At 43.2% G+C, this 19,140-nt stretch overlaps 2 protein-coding genes across 3 annotated transcripts in view; one reads left to right on the top strand and one right to left on the bottom strand.

The window, feature by feature from the left end:
* The window catches only part of NUP42 (nucleoporin 42), a 1,164,542-nt gene that overhangs the window by 139,995 nt on the left and 1,005,407 nt on the right, over window positions 1–19,140 (top strand). The window lies entirely within an intron of this gene.
* Window positions 3,565–19,140, bottom strand: part of RAPGEF5 (Rap guanine nucleotide exchange factor 5) — a 242,543-nt gene continuing 226,967 nt past the window's right edge. For both annotated transcript variants that reach the window (XM_050783124.1, XM_050783125.1), the window contains exons 24-26: window positions 16,256–16,320; window positions 10,859–10,913; window positions 3,565–7,764 (exon numbers count right to left, since the gene is read on the bottom strand). In XM_050783124.1, the coding sequence (XP_050639081.1) occupies window positions 7,649–7,764; window positions 10,859–10,913; window positions 16,256–16,320 (236 nt within the window). In that variant the 3' untranslated portion in view covers window positions 3,565–7,648. The remainder of the gene's footprint in view (window positions 7,765–10,858; window positions 10,914–16,255; window positions 16,321–19,140) is intronic.

A 19,140-nucleotide genomic window follows, 5' to 3' on the forward strand; every position in this document is an offset into this window, starting at 1 on the left:
CAGCAGTGGGCAGAGGACAGGGAAGGGGTGAGGTGTTCCTTTCCGGCATCCTCCCACAGCCTTTTCCCTTCCAGCTTCTGAGGCCTAGCCCAGGTCAACTGGATACAAAGGAGCATGAACAGTTCTTATTTCCTACATTAGTCAAGTCACTCAAGGAAAAAAAAAAAAAAAAAAACACCAAAAAACTAATTAGTTCTGGCAACTACAGGTCTGCGCCAGCTTTCCTAACCGCCATGAACTGAAAGGGTCTTAAAAGTCTCCTGACATAGCTCTCATCTGATCACTGGATTGTCCTTGCAACCATCTCCGCTGGTTGATTTCAGGTCTGTTTGCACATCTCTGATGGGGAAGAGCTCATTGTCCTGAAGGCAGTTCTGGTGGCCTGGGCTCCTCTAGTTAGGGCCAAGACACACACACACACACACACACACACACACACACACACACACACAATTACACAAAGGTATATATGCATCCTTCTCAGTCTGGCTTCAAGATTTCCCACCTTGAAACGGACTTGAGAGTTGAGACACCACAGCCCTGTTGTTGCTGTGGAACTTGAGAAGGGCAGGGTGTGGTGGCTCACAACTGTAATCCCAGCACTTTGGGAGGCTGAGGCAGGAGGATTGCTTGAGCCCAGGAGTTTGTGACCAGCCTGGGCAACATGGCAAGACCCCATCTCTACAAAAAATACAAAAATTAGCCAGCCATGGTGGTACACACCTGTCGTCCCAGCTACTTAGGGGGCTGAGGTGGGAAAATCACCTGAGTCTGGGGAGGTTGAGGCTGCAGTGAGCCATGAGTTGTGATCATGTCACTGCACTCCAGCCTAAGCGACAGAGTGAGACCCTGTCTCAAAAAAAAAAAAAAAAAAAAAAAAAAAAAACTTGGGCAGCTCTTGCCGCTGCCTCAAGGCTTCCAGGTGGGCTAACTGCTTTAATTGCTTTTGAGACTTCAATGTCTTTGCCATTTGTTGTTGTTGTTTTGTTGTTTGGTCGGGACTGCAAGAACAAGGTGACCAGTAGAGGGATTTTCTCAGGAAGTGATGATTTTCACTCAAGTTGGGAACTTTCGCACAACTTGGGAACTTCCAGATGTCTGTGAGTAAGAGGGGCCTTCCAGAGACGAGGGTGCTGTCACTTCCCATGGTGGCGTTTCAGCTATGCCAGCCTCTGAGGCTGGGACTGCTGTTCAGTCTTCCAGGGAGAGGAAAAGTCCAACCAGGAGAGCTTGGCGTTTCTACCCGCCCATTTCCAGGTTGGAAACCTGGAAATATGAGAACCACCCAGAGATAACGGGGTGCTTGTTCATTTAGGGAAAAATTTCCCCACAAGAGGGGAGCTTGTTCTTTTAGGGGAAAATTTCCAGGTCGGTTGAGATCTTCTACACAGTGTGGCTGTAGCAGAAAATAATGGTGACATGATATGGCTAGACAGGGGGTGGGGGATTGGTTTACCCTGGCGCACAAGTGCCATGTGAGGAGGATTTGGAAGTTCCTTAACTCCAGGCTGGAGGGAGAGCAGTGGACTCAGAAGGTGGCTACAGAGTTTACTATGGGACAGCCGTGGTGAGCAGTGACATGATCTTGTGGCAGAAATGCCCATGAAGCTATAACCATAGGGTACTGTCTGAATTCCCAACACTTGGAAGACCCCCATCCCTAGGATAAGGATGCATGATTAGAAGCCACAGTAGGGCCAAACACAGGCTGAATTTCTCCTGGGCAAGAGAAACAAAATAAAGAAATGAGACTGGACCAGCTCTGAGTCTGGCTGGATCAGGGATCTGAGCGCATTCCCCAGGAACCCTGCACGAGCTCAGTCCTCAGGACGCCACTTTCTGTCTAGTGAGTCGGCCCTGCTCCTTAGGTGCTGAGAAGGGGAACTGCTATGGCTCTGTTTAGGCAAGAGAAATTCCTGCTGCCCTCGGTAACAGGAGTACTTCAGTAAAGAACATCAGCAAGCTCAAAGCTTTAGGAATCTCATTTGTTGAAAGCAGTGACTGAAGAGCAAAGGCTCATGGGGTATTCAGAAGATGCAGACAAAAAACCTCATATGCAGCCTCATGCCTTGAGTAGGATTCTGTTGCTAGTGCACCAGGGCCAGGACCAGAAGTTTCATTTCGAGTTTTGCTAATTCGTTTTGAGTTTTACTAACAAGAACAGGCTTCTGAGTTCACGGGAGCCCTGTGCTTCTTCCCAGTACCAGCTATCCCACTCGAAACTGAAGAAAATCTCATCACGTCCTTAGCAACAGGCATTTCCCTTTCTTTCCTATTCCCTTCCGAAGCTGGAGCCTAGGGCTTCCAGCTCTCCCTTCATCTCCTGCCTTCTCCAGGTTCCAGGAGGACCCCGTGGGGTCAGCCCCTACAGATGAAGTGATTTAGGGATCAGGACTTCTCTCTGCTTCCAATGGCTGCCCTAGAGACAATGCCCTTGTGTTTTCTCTTCCCATTTCCCTTGCTTCACAGAAGTGCCACTTTCTGGTGATTAAAAACCCAAGAAAATTATCTTCAAGTCGTCTTTCCCCATTTCTCATAAAAAGGCAAGCCCTTTGCATGGATGTGTGACAACAGGTGGCTTCATCCACGAGGTACTGTGCTGAGCCAGTACTGCCGCCCACAAGTGGACGGAGGGAAAGGGCAATTTGAAAAGACTGTCCTGAGAGACTGTATTAGTCAGCTGAGGCTACATTCCGCTGAGTACGAAACCACTCCCAGACCTCAGAGACTTCTAGTGTGATGTTTGATTTCTCACTCAAGTTATATGTCGTTCACAAGCCAGGGCTCTGCTCCATGTTTCCTGTGATCCAGCACCCAGGCTGATAGGGGTGCCTTCATCTGGAGCAGTGCAGGTCTCACAGCACAGCAGACATGGCAGGTGCAGGCTACCGCATAAAGCTTTCACAGACATGTCTCCCCATTTTTCACTGGACAGAGCGAGACACTGGGCTACTCCTGGGTTCAACAAGATGAGGTTTATAATCCTCCTGCAAGGGGGAGATGGACACATGCCAAAGGCCAAACTTGACCTCGGTGGGCAAGATGTACACATTTCCTGTTTATGCAGAGAGAAGATGCTGAATACTCATACAGTCTGTGCTAGTGTATATACTGCCTGGCATCCCACTGCCCCAGGGCATCCTTATTACCCCTGTGTTGCTCCATCCACTCATGGCTTTTCCGCTGTCAGGACCTCTATCCTGGGCCCCGGGTATCATCACTGGGCTGGGAGCTGCACTAAGTATCTGGGCTGGTGAGGGACAGTTCCTGGTCTTGCTCAAGTGGAGTGAGGCAATGACAGTGGTTGCCGGATTCCCCAAATTTCAGACTCTGAGAACACTGATGCAATTTCCAAAATAGGGTGTTTAGGTTCTGCAATAACCCAATGGCAGGATAAGTGATTTAGGCTTCCACGGGCTGCCTGAGAACCTCTTCACCTACTTGTAGCTCTTTCAGTCAGCAAATGACTTCTGAGTTCCAACTCCCTGAGCATCACATGCTGCCAGAACAGAGCTATTTAATCCACACACATCACAGAGAAAGCAAGAAACTCAGAGGCATGAATAGTGTCTTTAACATAGTCTCATATTTGGAAAAGCAGTTTAAAAAAAAACAATTGAAAATACAAGATAAGGTAAGGGTTACTTATATAAGTTTTAACCTTATATTGCTTGGCCATTTTTACATATAAATTATTGCTTACTAGCTTCGATAAATACACAGCACAGTCATATATATATATAATATATATACACAGAGGCAGAAAGCATGGAATATGGGAAAGAAAACACTGTTAATGGCAATTCTGGTAACTCAACAAATGTTTCATATTTACCAGTTCTTTAAATGGTGGAAAACTACCAAGTGTAGTCCCTGAGAAGTTAGGTAGACACCCTGATGGCGGGTTCTCTATCTTCTAATTGTTAATGCAAGCTGACAATATCACAGCAGCCCTAATTAATGATACATTAAAAGGCAAGATTTCTTGCTTCAGGTCACTGATTTCATCCCAGTATTTAATAACAGTGTAATACGAATACAATAAATAGACTATGCAAATAAATATTACTCTGCTAAAAAATGTTTAGTATATACAGCTTTGCTTTATACAGTAATACATTTTCATCTAACTTTTTGGCAATTTTTAAAAACATCCCCCCCACAACCAGTTTTAAGCAAAACTGGCCCACTCGCTAAGAAGCAGGCTGAAATTTTAAGGACATGTTTTTGAAACATTTAAAAGAAATCCTGTGTTGGACCACTGCAGAAGACCTGATCATCCCCATTTTAATGTTTTTGCCCAGTTTCTGAGAAGTCTGGATTGGCTGTGCCATTTAGGAACATTCAGTTCCGGATCTGCGGTGTCTGTGCTGGCCAGAACAGACTTGCAGGGCTGGGATATGGGTAGCAATGAAAGCCCAGCTCCAGGGATAAGAAGTCATCACTGGTACCCTCTCTTCCATGCCACGATTTCTCCTCCACTCAGAGGCGAGTATATATTCATGCAGCATCCCCTCCCTGTGGACTAGGCAGTGTGAGCACTGACCTTATCCACATGCTTCTAAATTTGGTGTATGCTCCACACTACCTGTTTGTGGTTCTTGCTCTAGGGAAATGAATTTATTCTAAACATAATTAAGGAAACTAGAAAAAGTGAATGCAGGTCACGTGTATCACTACAATCATTTGGCAGTTATACAGATGACAAAGAGCAAATTCAAAACACCACACTCAAGGGAACACCTGCAAATGCGTATATAAAAAAATTTTTTTTAATGGCAAGGTTGTGATTTTGCCTACGGAGTCCTGCATTCTGCCGTCTTGTGCTAACTTCTAAGCAGGGCTAGTTTGCTGGAATGCTGACAAATCCAAAGACCCAGAGGACTGTCTGGGAGTTGTGCTGTAACAAAAAGAGCCCACTTAGAAGTGCCCCTGCACCACCTGGTGCCGAAGGTGGCAGATATAGATTTGCAGAGTGAGCGAAGATTTTATGCGATAATAAAACTCCAAATGAGAGCTGGCAAAGAGCTTAGCCATCTTCTAGACCACACTTCTGGCCAGAACAAAACCTATTCTGAAGAGGCCTGGGTGAATATCCAGAAAGGGAGCGTGGCCCATCCTATTAACAAGGAGCGCTCAAGCCCTACCACTGTCCACCAGTGAACAACTCAGATTCCTTAGAAAAAGCTTTCTGTTGAGTAAAATCTGGTTCTCACAATTTGGGCTTGAATTCTTTAATTCCAGATCTAAGATTCTGCAAAGCTTTGAGCTGTTGCCTGGCAAACCTCTAGAGACAGTTGTTAAACTTCAGAAAGATGTAGAGATTTTAGACATTCAGAAGACAAGGATGGAAAAGCAAATCTCAACTGCACAAAATCCTCCCTTCCCTCTGCTACCCCTAGGACCACTTAACCATGGCTGGAGGAAAAGGCGAACAAGCATCATTTTCTCCCCAGCCAGTTTCCACCCACGTCATGTGAGATACTGTGAAGTCACTGTACAAAATGCATTTAAACACAACATTTGTGTAGCTTCATCTGGCTCGGTGTGCATATCTAACTTGGGGTCTAATCAGCCCGCAAAATGCTGAAATAGTTCTCCATGGAAAATTAGTCCCCTAAAGGTAAAGTTCTACTAGGAGCAATGTGGTTCTAATGTAAATAAAAATCTGAACTGTGAAACACAGAAACAATGTCAGGATGGCCTTATATGATTACACTGGCCAAACCTTAGTCCAGGGCATAGGAAAAAGGTGAGAACACGTGCTTGTGCTGTAAGCCCATGCTATCGTTAGTAACTGCGTGAGGAGGGCTTTGGAGGGTTTGCTCAGCCCAGCTGTGAGGGAAGTCTGCTGTCTGGTTCTCATGGCTCTGGTGTCCTCCCGTGGGCCACATTCCATGACCAGCAGCATGCAGCATTTCTCTGAAGGGACCAGCCCTGGAGGATGCCCTTCTATAAAACCCCATAAATGTTCAGGACTGAAGTTTTACATGCTGGGCCGAACTAAGTCTCTCTCAAAGTCCTCTCAAACCTTCTCTCCACATGGTTCCTTCCAGCAGTATCTCAAGCTCAGTGTGGTTCCTGAGCCCAGGAAACAGCACTGCTATAAAGATGTCAAAAAGCATTGGACATGCCTCATTAATGAGGATGAATGAGGTGTTGATGAGACAAAAAGGAAACAGGTCTGTGTGGGCATGAAAGAGATGAACAGGCAGGAAGAGCGAGAAGTGCACCAAGACTCCTGCATTTGGAAAATGAATGGACCAGGCCCTTGCATTTTAGCAAGGTGACAAGTATCTAGCAGGCAGGGGTGGATTGCATTATTTTGACCCAAAATAGGCTGTTTTGTTCATGTGAAGGTTGAAAGAAATCCTCTACCCAGTCCTTGAAAATATCAAGAGGTCTTATTTGCTGAAGGAGCCTCAATTGGTAAAAATGGGAATAAAAAAAGATTTCAGAAGACTCAGATTTTGGGGGAAAAGAAGGCAAATTATAGAAAGGCTCCCTGCTTTGGCTGGTAGGTGGACTATAGGACTTCTAAGTCACCAACATCAATCAGACACTTGGCTATTTCAGGGCATTTTTCATTTGCCAAAACACTGGTAATTACCGCTATCTTATTACCTAGAGAATGCTAAGTGCTTCACTCATTAAATGTCACTTAACCTCCCTGTGCTGGCTGCTGTCATTCCATAGTGTGGGCAAGGAGCCTGTATGAGGTATGCAAAATGCATCATCAGGCACAAGAATGCAGACTTTTGTGACTCTGTCACCTCAGTAAGCAGTTAGTGAGTGTCTACAATGTGTCAGGCACTGTGCTTTTTCAAAATCATATTATGTCCAATAAAAGATAAGAGCCTGCTTACAAGTGTGAAAAAAATCCCCAGGAATTAAACAATGAGTCAATCTCTTGAAGATTACTATTTTTCCTTACTGGCAAAGCAACTTCATCTACCTTGCCTATAGCTGCAAATCAGTTGTACAGAAACTAATTTCACTTGCAAGCATGTGTCAATAGTTGATTGTGGTGCAAAGTGATGCACACCTGGACATTGTTCATCTGCCCAGCAGAGCATGAATGCTAGCTACAGCCCTCACTAACTCCCTAGACACAAGTGGCTTTTGGTGATATCATAGGTTGTATCAACAGAAACCTCTCCTCCCTGGAGATCTAGGGATGCTGTCTCTGTCATCAGGTGTTCAAAAGAATGACTTCTTTGACAGCTTATGGATAGTAATCTAAAACTAGGCAATGTAAAACTCCTTCCTGTTCCATGCATGCTCTTAATGAAATATTTGGTCATTGCATGTCAAGATGTCGTTGTCTTGTCTTGATGCTGGCACATCTCATACTGAAAACTGGACTGGATCAACAATGTGATCATAAGAAACCAGCCTTCTCCATCTCAAGAACGCTTCTGACTCTCCTTCTGCCTTCTTGTCTCGAGAGTAGCATGGAGAGGCCTCTCCCCCTCTCTGGTGGCTGACATCACTTCCTGAACACGCTTTGGCTGGCTTTCCTGTGAATGTCTTGGGTTATACTGATAAAACTCAGCAACTTCTTTTCTCACAGGAAAGCAACGTGCTTGGCATAGACATTCCCGTAGCTCAAAGTGCTGCAGACACAGGGGAGGTGAGGCAGTGGGGCTCACACCCGAGGCTCGATCCTGTGTGAGAGCTCGAACAGGGCCTGCTGGCTGTCAATGACATATAGGTGATTAACATAGGACTTTAACTCTTGATGCTCTTTTGGACACAGGTCACCTGTTGTTTAGAGGGGGGAAAAAAAAAGACAATCTCAGGAGAGCAGTAATGCTATATCTACATACCAACAAAACCCTACACTAAGGCTGAGTAAATGTACCAGGTGGGTTCTCATTAGTCAGAATCCCATAAGAGGTGTCCTTGTCCTAAGGTAGAAATGCTTTTTCAGCTCAGAATGGATTCCTCAGGTCAGGCAATCAGACCGGCAGGCTATTTATAGCATTTATTACCTAACATTGTATGTTATTTAGAAATTATGTTCTTATCTTACTCCACAGATGGGGAAACTGAGCACAGTCACGCAGCAAGTAAGTGTCACAGCCAGGATTCAGACCCAGGCCATATGGTTCCTGAGTCCTTCTATGTAGCCTTTTACAGCAGTTACCTGTTTAAACGGCCAGCATTGGCTCCTACATCTCAGCCTAGAAGCATTGAAAAGCGCTGATAATGTGTTTAGCATATGAATGCAATCACTCTTTTTTTGTTGTTTAGATTTTGTACAATTCTTTGGTATTCTCATTTTTTGGAAAAAAAATTAATGGAGCAATTGAATGAACAGATACAACAGAACAGACTCTAAGATGTGGTTAACAGATGAAATTGCTTCAGAAATTATGTGTATGGACTAAAGTCTACCCAGAGAAGGACAAGACAAGGGGCTTTTCCACTCACATATCTAGGGCAGTCAAGGAATCGAGGGGCCAAAAGAGGCTTTAGTGCACTGTGGACACATCCACACCCTGCTAGCGCCCGTGCTGATAAGGAACCAGGATGAAGCAGCATGAACCACGGGGCAAGCCCATGCACCATAGTCAAACACACACACCGACAAGCAAACCATTTGAGGCTGGGGAACACTGGTCAAACTGCACTACAGTGAGACAATGGAAAGGTAAGTGATGAAGACATCATGTCCTGTTGCTTTGTAGATTATGCATGGGACAAGCAGGGTGAGCTGCTGGAGCTCAGCTTGAGCAGAGGGAAGGGAAATGCAGGAGGCTGAGCATTTTCTTATAGCATTTTTTTTCTCTTGTGAAACCCCCTTTTTTCTCCTCTATAACAAATGCATTTTATGAGGAAATAATTTAAGACCTGTATGACATGAGTGGCTTATAATTCTTAGGTTTAATAGAAACAGGCTTCCTAGTTTCAGCAAGTAAACACACTAGGAGTTAAAGTTTATACCATTCCACCTGTTTGAAAGTAACAAAAAGCTGTTTTATTTCAGAATGCCTTCTCTGGAAGACGTTGAGAAAGTGCTTTTCATTTATTAAACATTGGTTTGGATAACATGATGCTACAAAGGTAATTTTATTGTTAATTTTCAAGCCTTAAAAAGATGGCACAATGGATGGTTCTAACCATAGCAACTGACATCTGCATGATACTTTGTAATGCATAAGTGACTTGATTAACATTTTCATATTTTATCCCAAATGCTGACATGGGTTTACTATGCTCATATACACTGTTAAAATGAATTTGGATAATTCGGTTCCCAAACTGATTTTTAAAGATACTGTATATAAATATTAGAACACAAACTGGCTTGATAGTTATTTAAATTTCTCTTTTGCTTAGTGCCACACAGAGGATTACTCTCTGATGAGTGGGGGTTCAAGACAGGTTCAAGGCCACACAAGCTAGTATAACTATCACCTTCCTGTCTATACTTGGAGCCTATATAAACTAGAGTTCCTTGGTTAAGTGAGACTGATATCTTAGAATTAGTTGAATCCCCAGTAAACACGTGGGAAGCAAAGGAGGATAAAAGCAACATGAAGCTGTACTCATCAGCATTATGCTTGTACATTTCAGTGAATCTCTGTGATGATGTTATGATCACTATTTTTATTGTAACTGCATTGTACTTGTATGCTTAATGAAGAATTATATAGGTACATTAAAGTGGTACTAATTGATGTGAATATTTAGAAAATTAGGTCCTGTATTTATAAGTCTCCTTTTCAAAGAGAAAACACAATCCACACAGAAGTCCAGTTCCTAACTTACTTTGTTGGGAGACAATATTGCCAGCCTAGACCAGCACTGAACAGAAAAAACTCTTAAGCACATGTACCCAATTGTTATTAGTACTTTTCTTGAGAAGTAGGACTCTGATTTTCTGCTTTATATATACTTCTATATTGTTGAAAAAATTGTTTTACAATGGGCATGTCTTACTTAAAAAATGAAGTTGAACTGAGTGGTTGCCTTGGATTAATTTATAATTGTTGAAATCAATTTTCTATTTTTTATTACCCTTTGTATCCACAGGATCTGCAGAGGGCAGAGGAGAGGACAAGGAGGTAAGGCAGACTCAGTCTGAATAACGGCTAAATAAGTGAATCTCTCTGAGTCTCTGCTTTTTGCTCTACACCTACAGGGTTAATAATCCCCATTTACTAGGACGGATGTCAGGATTCCATTGCCCATGTGAAAGTTCCTGCAACTCAATAAAGTTGATTTCCTTCCTTCCTGCAATGTTCTAACACCATTTAAACATAGCATAAATTATGACTGAGATTTAAAATGGAACAAATATTCCTACATACATTAGTCTCAGTGGGGATTCTACAGAAGTGCTCAGAACCACACTTTTGCAGCTGAAAGGCAGCTCCAGACAGGAAGTTTTCGTTGGAGAGGAGAAAAGATTCTGGAAGGCTGCTTTAGGCATTTTTACAAGCTATCGTCCTATTCCAGGAAGGCTCCACGCAAAGAGGTTAGGGACAAGGTCACCCCTGCTCAACTCACCAGTGATTTTTGAGCCAGTAGGCAAGCAAAGCAAGACACTGTGGGTACAGGAGTCAGCGGGAGTTGCTGGGAGGTGGTTTCTGAGTGCATAAAGTCACTCTTCGCAGCATAAACTTGCTGCCATTAGGGGATAATAATCTGCCACATCTTGTCTTCCTCTGCATCCCAAACATGCAGTGAGGAAACAAAGAGACAATCTACTATATATATACAATATGCATACGTATATACATATGCTAGTTTTCAATTTGTTTAAATTGATTACCACCCAATACTTGTGACCACAGTTGGTACCAACGTAGAGTCAATTTACATTCTGCACCTGACTTCAATGACTCACCAAACTGGTTAGTCCTGCAGTGTCTCAGGGTTCGGACAGTGTCTGCGATCATATGCTGTAAGGTAGAACAGGAAACACATCAATAGAAGGGTCGCTGAGGGTGTTACTGAAGAAGCCGTGCCTGCTAGGATGGAAGGATGATCTAGCAGCACTCTTGGCTGTAAACAGAAGAACTGTATTTGGAGCTGGACATAGCTTTGATTCTGCTGAGCTTGGATTATCAAAAAATATTTAGTCCTTGTCTGCAAAAACAGTAGCACCAGACCGGGTGAGGTGGCTCACACCTGTAATCCCAGCACACTGGGAGGTGGGCGGATCACGAAGTCAGGAGTTCGAGACCAGCCTGGCCAACATGGTGAAACGCCATCTCTACTAAAAATACAAAAAAATTAGCCGGGGGTGGTAGCAGGTGCTTGTAATCCCAGCTACTCAGGAGGCTGAGACAGGAGAATCGCTTGAACCTGGGAGGCGGAGGTGCAGTGAGCCGAGATCATACCACTACACTCCAGCCTGGGTGACAGAGTGAGACTCCATCTCAAAAACAAACAAACAAAAAACAGTAGCACCCAATCCGGGTTGCACAGGTTCTTACTGAGCCATGAGAAAATACACTGTAGAGAAGTGCAGCCACCCCCGTACCCACACCCCACCCCGGCCCCAATCATCCTGTTCACATTTGCGCATGTTGTTTCACTTCAGGGTATGTGTCACCTCCTCTCCAAGAAGCCTTTCTGAGATGTCCCTCCTGGACTTAGAGGCTCCCATCTCAACATTTCCACTGCTCTTTGTACAGCACCTACTGGCTTTGTGTCATTGTCATTGCTGTTGAACTTTTCTCCTCCTCTAGACCAGGTACCACCAGAGGGCTCTGCATGTGCAGAGCCTACTATATCAGACACATTGACTTACACATATGTGCTGAATGGAGGTAGGAATTTTTGTAGATTCAAAGGTTCGAGTATCTTAAATTGTAACTGGAAATGAGATACTTACAAAAGATGAACATTTTCTAAAACATTAACATCTTTTTTTTTTGAGATGGAGTCTTGCTCTGTCACCCAGGCTGGAGTGCAGTGGTGTGATCTCAGCTCACTGCAACCTCTGCCTCACAGGTTCAAGAAATTCTCCTGCCTCAGCCTCCTGAGTAGCTGGGATTACTGGCATATGCCATCACGGCCGGCTAATATTGGCTAATTTTTGTATTTTTAGTAGAGATGGGGTTTCACCATGTTGGCTAGGCTGGTCTTGAACTCCTGACCTCAGGTAATCCACCCAAATTGGCCTCCCAAAATGCTGAGATTACAGGTGTGAGCCACTGCGGCCGGCCGACATGAACATCTTTAGAGATCATTTTCTGTTCGTAGTTTATAGTCACGTACAGTCTTCAATATTCTAATTTAATTTGTTTCCTTGAAGTCCTCACTGATTTCCAGGCAAAAGTCTTTTTTTTTTTTTTTTTTTTTGAGATGGAGTCTCACTCTGTCACCCAGGCTGAAGTGCAATGACACGATCTCGGCTCACTGCACCCTCTACCTCCCAGGTTCAAGCGATTCTCCTGCCTCAGCCTCCTGAGTAGCTGGGATTACAGAGGCACGCCACCACAGCCAGCTAATGTTTATATTTTTAGTAGAGACAGGGTTTCACCATGTTGGTCAGGCTGGTCTTGAACTCCTGACCTCGGGATCCGCCCACATTGGCCTCCCAAAATGTTGGGATTACAGGCATGAGCCACCCTGCTTGGCGGGCAAAAGTCTTCTTTAAATGTACGGCTGCTTTGGACAAGATCCCATCATCTTATACTTGTGTACCTGCAAGAGTCTTCTAGCTGTCTCTACCACTTTTAGTTTTTCATGTTGAAGGAAGTGGCACTTTGGAAGCATATACATATATGCTATAGGAAGAACTAGAGTGCAGGATGGTCTCTTCCAAAATGCTATGTTAGCTGGCTTAATTACCAGAATAATCTCTAAATACTATTGTCATCATGTTCTAGTTCTCCTGAGAATCAACAGTAGCTCTCCACTTTGTTTCGTATCACAATACAAACATCATCCTATTATTCAAGAATTCATATCATTATCTGGTCCTCCAATGTGCGTCAACATCTTTCATGTCCCAACTATACACACTGAGCACAGGATCACCATATACAGCAAATCCTCAATGAATTATTTCTGAAAGAATATTCAACACTAACAAATGTTCTTAAAATTCAGAAGAACTACAGAAACATTATTTGAATATGACCTACTGATTGAATTGTTGTCATAACCATATTTCTAATGCACTTCTATTCAATAGTGGAAAATTGAATAGGACAGTGATTATTGCAGTAGCTCAAGCTGCATTTGTAAAGGAAATGAGACCTGACTCATGTCTGTGCATGTATTGTTCGGTTTCCTTCCCCAGATTTTACCACTTTTCCCAGGTCAGTTTTCTCATTTTAAGCTCTGGCGTCACATTGATTTCTATCATATGCCATTTGCATAGCTTGTGCAGGCTCAAACTGATGTAAGGCTCGGTACTGGGTGTGGCACTGAAATCTGAGTTCTGGTCTTCATCTTTAGGCTTTCTAAAGGGGGAGGGGGTAGACAGGGTAAAAGATGATGCCCTTAACATCGACGGATAAAGAGAAGAAAAGAAACCATTTGCTTCTTCTTATGAAACAGTTTGAGATGAAAACATTTCCAGTTGCTGGGGCAGCAAGGAATGTAGCATAAAGAACAGAAATCTCATTAGACCTGATGAGGGCTTCTGGATTTTCATGGGGTCTGACTCAATGTGTTGGACTGCATCAGCCAGATAAAGATAATACACTGTTAACTGGCTTAAGTTAATATCCATCATGAGGAATTGACTTCTCACAAGTTAATTCACTTAGGTTCTATTGGTTCATTATTGTGAAAGATGATCCTGTTTTAGCTTTAGAGAAACCCAGTCCTTTGCTAAGAAATATTCCTTGAAAATAGTGTTTCTCCTAGAAAGGTCAGTCTCATTCTCCAGCATCCAAGTGTAACACAGGGCTATATATGACAAAACTCCTTTTTGTCTTGGACACAGTTTTATCCTGTCTACTCTGTGTAAGGAGGGGTCAGCATGAGGCATGCTGTGGACCAGGAGCTCACTGGTCCCGTGGGCGGAGCCTGCCCACTAAGGAAATGATGACCCCATGCCTGCCTGACAGGCTTGCATGTGCGCTATGTGCCTGTTGTGTGCATGCTGAACTGCACCCATTTCTTCAGTTTTATAAAATAAAATTTCTCTTAGGAATTTAAAATATTATTTATGCCATGCTATTCCCTTAAACTTTCTCAAAGAATTAGGGGTATGATGATTGACCCTAATAGAAGTCATATCATTTAGACCTCCTTTGTTTCCAGCTCTATGGTTAGTTGGCAGTCTTGGCATATTTGAGAGCTGGCATTAAGAGGCTTCTGCTGGATTACTGGAGACAGCAGGGGAAGGCCACAGATGCTGGTTAAAAGGAAGGTGGGAACAAGCTTTCCACAGCTTGTTCCCATTTGTGACTTTACAGACTTGTTCAGGTTTTTTTTTTATCATCTTGTCACTTTGATGGCACTATCTGAGGGAGAAATGACATAATGAACTTAACAAATTCACTGGTTCACTTTAAGGAGGTCAACCTCATGTCTGCCCTCAACAACAGGCAACAGCCAGCTGATAGAGTTCAGTTGTTCTCCCACAGCCCCTTGGACTAGTCAGGGGAAAGGATTGCTCAGCCTTTCCCGGGAATTCCACTTGGTGTGACACACCTCATCCCACATCTTCACAGATGCTCCACAAAGCTCATGTGTTGTTCTTAGGGAGATGTGCTGGCCAGGAGGCGAAGTAAATACTGACCAAAGGCTTCATATTCCCGCAATTGTTTCATTAATCCCAAACGCCAGGGATTAACCTGCTTAGAGGTAAGAATTCTAGTGCCTGCAGCCTTTCATTGTTAGTAAGTGCCCTGTGTGATCTTCAGAATATCACACAGCAACACAAAACACGTACAAAAAAAAAAATAACACTTTATCCATTTCTGGCTCTGTTGGTTTGACTGTAGCATCTAAAATAACTGAGCTCTGATTCCAGAACACTTACTGCAGAGACAGACTTGAAAGTGTATTGACAAATCCACTTAGAAAAGCACTAGCCATCCAGTGATTGTCTTCAGTGTGGTTAAAATGGAGATAAAGCAAGATATTCCAAGACTGTATTCTATATTCCAGATGCTTGGGTTTTGGGGGTTGTATAAGAGCCGACTACACTGTTTCCAAGCTGCCTCACCCTACATGTGGGGAGTTGGCTGGGTGAGCAGAGCAATGTAGTTCTGAGGCAAAGGTCAGGTGCCAAGCCTCAGCGGGACTCATCAGTCCCTACTGTTCTTTGATCATAGTCTGTGGTCCCTGCCTCACTTAACCTCCTCTCAAGTGCTGACTCAGTCTCACAGGGAACCAGGGTCAGTTTCTGCAAGAGTTCACACAAATCCATCACCATTACTGAAAAGGTCACGCAAAGGTCAGGATCTGTGGAGCAGTGTTACTAGTATCGTCTTTAACCATGAAGGACAGTTTATGACACTAAAGTTCATCTGTCAGATAAATCCATTCCTCTGGCAGTCAATGGGTCTCTTTGGAGTACTTTTATTTTACAGTTGCTCAGTTCTAATGGGTAACCCCTCCTTTGCTCAAGGGCAAGTCAGAAAGGCTTGGAGGGGCCCACCGTATTACAAAACACCTGGGAATGTCCTGGAAATCATTCAGGAAGCGGTGTTTCAGAAACATTTAGAGAGGATTGCCCTGGGAACCTCTTGCTGGAGGAGGGAGGGTACTTTGCTTGAGCTGCTCTGGCCATGGTGCTCAGGGGTGGCACCCTTTGTCAATAGGCTGATAGAGGGGTGGTCCTTCCCTTCACACAAGACCCTGCAAATTCCAGCCTCACATTTAAGCTTGGAGTCCTGAGAGACAAACATATATCCCCAGGAGAGGAACTTTCTCCCTCTGTGCCTTGAAAACATGCAGGCTGAGACACTGAGAGATGCCTGTAAAGCAATAAAACGTAATCTCCTGAGTGTGGATTCCTCCTGACAACAGCCTTACAGTTTTAGCTCTGGTTTGATCATAGACCCTCAATTCTTCATCTTATGATATTCCATTTTTAAAAACAAAAAGCAGATTTTCATATTTCATATTTCAATATTTCATATTGCTAACATACTTGTTGTTAATTGGAATACATTTTGTTGGCAGTGTACAACATGCAGCAAATAAGCTCCTTGAATTCGCCACGCATCCAATGGAGAAAAGTACTACAACTATTTGTTTCCTAGAGCAGGAAAGAAAAGCATACATTTCTGTTACTGTAAAAAAGGGAGAAGTAATGAAATTTACATACCAGCTTTTCAAAATTGACAAGATTATCCAAAAATGTTTTATTTCCTTCATGAATAAATGTTACATCTGAAAATTAAAAACAAAAAGATGTATGTATCATTAGGAATGGATCATGAGTCAGGGCTGAAGAGGTCTAGGTACAATACAACTTATTCATTTTTCTTAAACATTAGGGATCATTCCATGCACTTGGAGAGGCAATTTGAAATTGGATTTATGTGTTATTTGATGTAAAAGTGCATAATTTATGTGTGTGTATGTATGTGTGTATGGAAAAACAGTGTAATCTTACTGAGAGTATATATTTTGCACTCATAATGAAGTGTTTGACTTCAATCTGCTTAATATAAACTAAAGCTAGTCTATAACTTAATTATTCCATTATGTGTTTAGGTCAGAAGACTGAGCAGAAAAGGACTGAATACCCAGAAACAACAGGATTTTAGTAATTATGTGTTTGCTTTTTACAAATCCCTGCAAAGTGTATGGGACCTGCTTAACTTAAAACAACTAGTTAAGATTTAGATTTAGATGTTTAAATTTAAATTTCTGGTTCCCAAAGTTGATGTCTGATTGTGTACCAGGAGTAAGTGAGGAAAGAGGCAGGCTTGAAAATGTCAAGATATCTAGCCCCATTCGACTAGTAGAAAGCAAGCATCACTGACGGAAATAAGAGGAGGAAAGTACAATGAAAGTGCATTTTCAGAGGAAGAGAAAGTTAAATTTGATTTGAGGCTCACTGCATTTAAAATAACTGAGGATATTTATTAAATATCTCCTGTTGGCTGCAGTAAACTAAAGAGTGATTCTTCGAGACATATAGATTTGGAAATCAGTTACATTAAATAAAGGTAGCAACTGAAGCTCTGAGAGTGGATGACTTAGCCACAATTGGATCAGAGGGTGGATGACTGAGCATCAGGGAATCCTCACAGACAAATATCACAAAAAGAAATATACTATAATTTAAAGCATGTGCAAATAATCACGTTATATTTCAGACATTGAGAACCAACCAAATAAAAACAGCCTTCAAAAATCTTGTAAAAATAACCTGATAGAAAAGAGGGGAGGGGAAAAGAATGTCTTAAAAACTCCTATAAATAGAAAAAGAATGTATTTGCTTTTAATCAAGACTTTTATTCTGCTGGTCCCTAAGGGGTAATTATGAGATAGGTACTCCTAAAACCTGCTACCAAAATACTGGGCCACAAAGCTTTTACTGTCACCAGGAGGTGACACTAGTTACACAGTTACAGCACACACTGATGCAACTCTTTCCTCAAGGCGTTATACACAGCTTCCGATGTGGACGGCAATTTTTTCATAAGCTTCTTTTCCTTTTTTTTTTTTTTTTTTTTTTTTTTTTTTTGCTTGTAAACTGATGTCCTAGTAGGAAAACGGTTCACAACTCATTACACAGTCTCCTGACAAACTCTCTGGTTATTTTATTATCTTTTGAAATTTTGCTTTCAGAAAATAATTACAAGCTTTCATTCTGTGACACAGTATTTAGAAAAGAGAAGTCAACACAGGTTGTACCTTTTCTGTGTAGCAAATGCAAACCTGTGCACACTCTGTCTACATTAAACACCACCTGAAGATCTGACCTCTACTAACTCTCCAAGAATTCCAGATTCCAAACACCGTCTCAGAGTGGCTTAGTCCATTTTCCCTGCATTACAGGTTTATCCCTCACCTGCCCCTCACCCCTCTTCCTAGGGATGATGAGGAGGGCAGTGGCAATAATGACATCTTACATTTATTAACAGTGTTAGACATGGCTCTAAAGAGCTTTAGCTGCATTAACGCATAAGGTAAGTTCTAGGAGGTAAGCCTGTGAAGAAACTAACGCCCCAAGGACGTCTATGGCCAACCCATGCTCACAGCTACAAGTGTCAGAGCCAGGATTCAAACAAAGGGAGGCTGGCTCCCCCTCACCACTGCGCCTCTCCAGGTACCTCAAGTGGAAAGGACTTGGCTTTTCTTGCTATCAGGTGCAGTCAACCTGCTCAATTTACAACATATCAGCTGCCCCTGCAACAGTGAAAGTGCTTCCCTCCTCACTCCCTCCAGGCAGTCCCTCCTGCCTTCAATCTCTCCTCTTCCTGGGTAGTCCCTCTCCCTCTTAGCTCTCAGTAGAGTGCGTGCAGGCTCTGTTGAGGGGCCAGGGCCTGTCAGGCTGGTACTGTCTAAGCATAAGGCAGGGAAGGTGCCAAGGGTGCTGACCAGGTGAGAGGGGAGAGAGGCTGGAAGGGGTTGCAGCCTGGGAGAAAGGGAAGAGTTAAACTGGCTACAGGTTTCGATGCAGTTGAATGGCAGGTGCATGACACGGAAGGTAAGAGAGAGAAACAAATGAGAGGTTGGGCTGAAAAAACCTAGGATGTCAGAATTTAAGTCATGGGACAAGAAGCAGTTTTGGGGTATGAGAAATTAGCAACTGCCAGGCCTCTTTCACCTGGAGACACCTGAACACACGCCAAACATCTGAACTAGAACTGCTCCATGAAATGACTTTGAAGAGATGGCAAGTGGAAGAGGAGGAAGAAACATTCAAGAGCCCCAACATTCCTTTCCTTCAGAGACCCGCACAAATCTGCAACAATAAACTCCACTCTAAGACGCATACACGAAACCCACCACAGGGACCCCAGTTTATCTTCAAACAACGAGATGGTTCACTCCATCTCCAAAAATAGCACACAATATACGACTCCTTAGATCCTTAGCTCAGCTGGATCTTCTCCCCAGCACTTAGTGCTTCCCATTCATCCCTTTCTGACCAAGAGTCCACACCACCGTAAGGGGAAAGTACATCAAAAGGCAAGACATTCAAATAAGAGAGAGGAAGACTGAGGGCTAGAAGGATTCTCAGGTAATCCACTT

The sequence above is a fragment of the Macaca thibetana genome, chromosome 3 (genome assembly GCF_024542745.1).
Source record: "Macaca thibetana thibetana isolate TM-01 chromosome 3, ASM2454274v1, whole genome shotgun sequence".
Classification (NCBI taxonomy): domain Eukaryota; kingdom Metazoa; phylum Chordata; class Mammalia; order Primates; family Cercopithecidae; genus Macaca; species Macaca thibetana.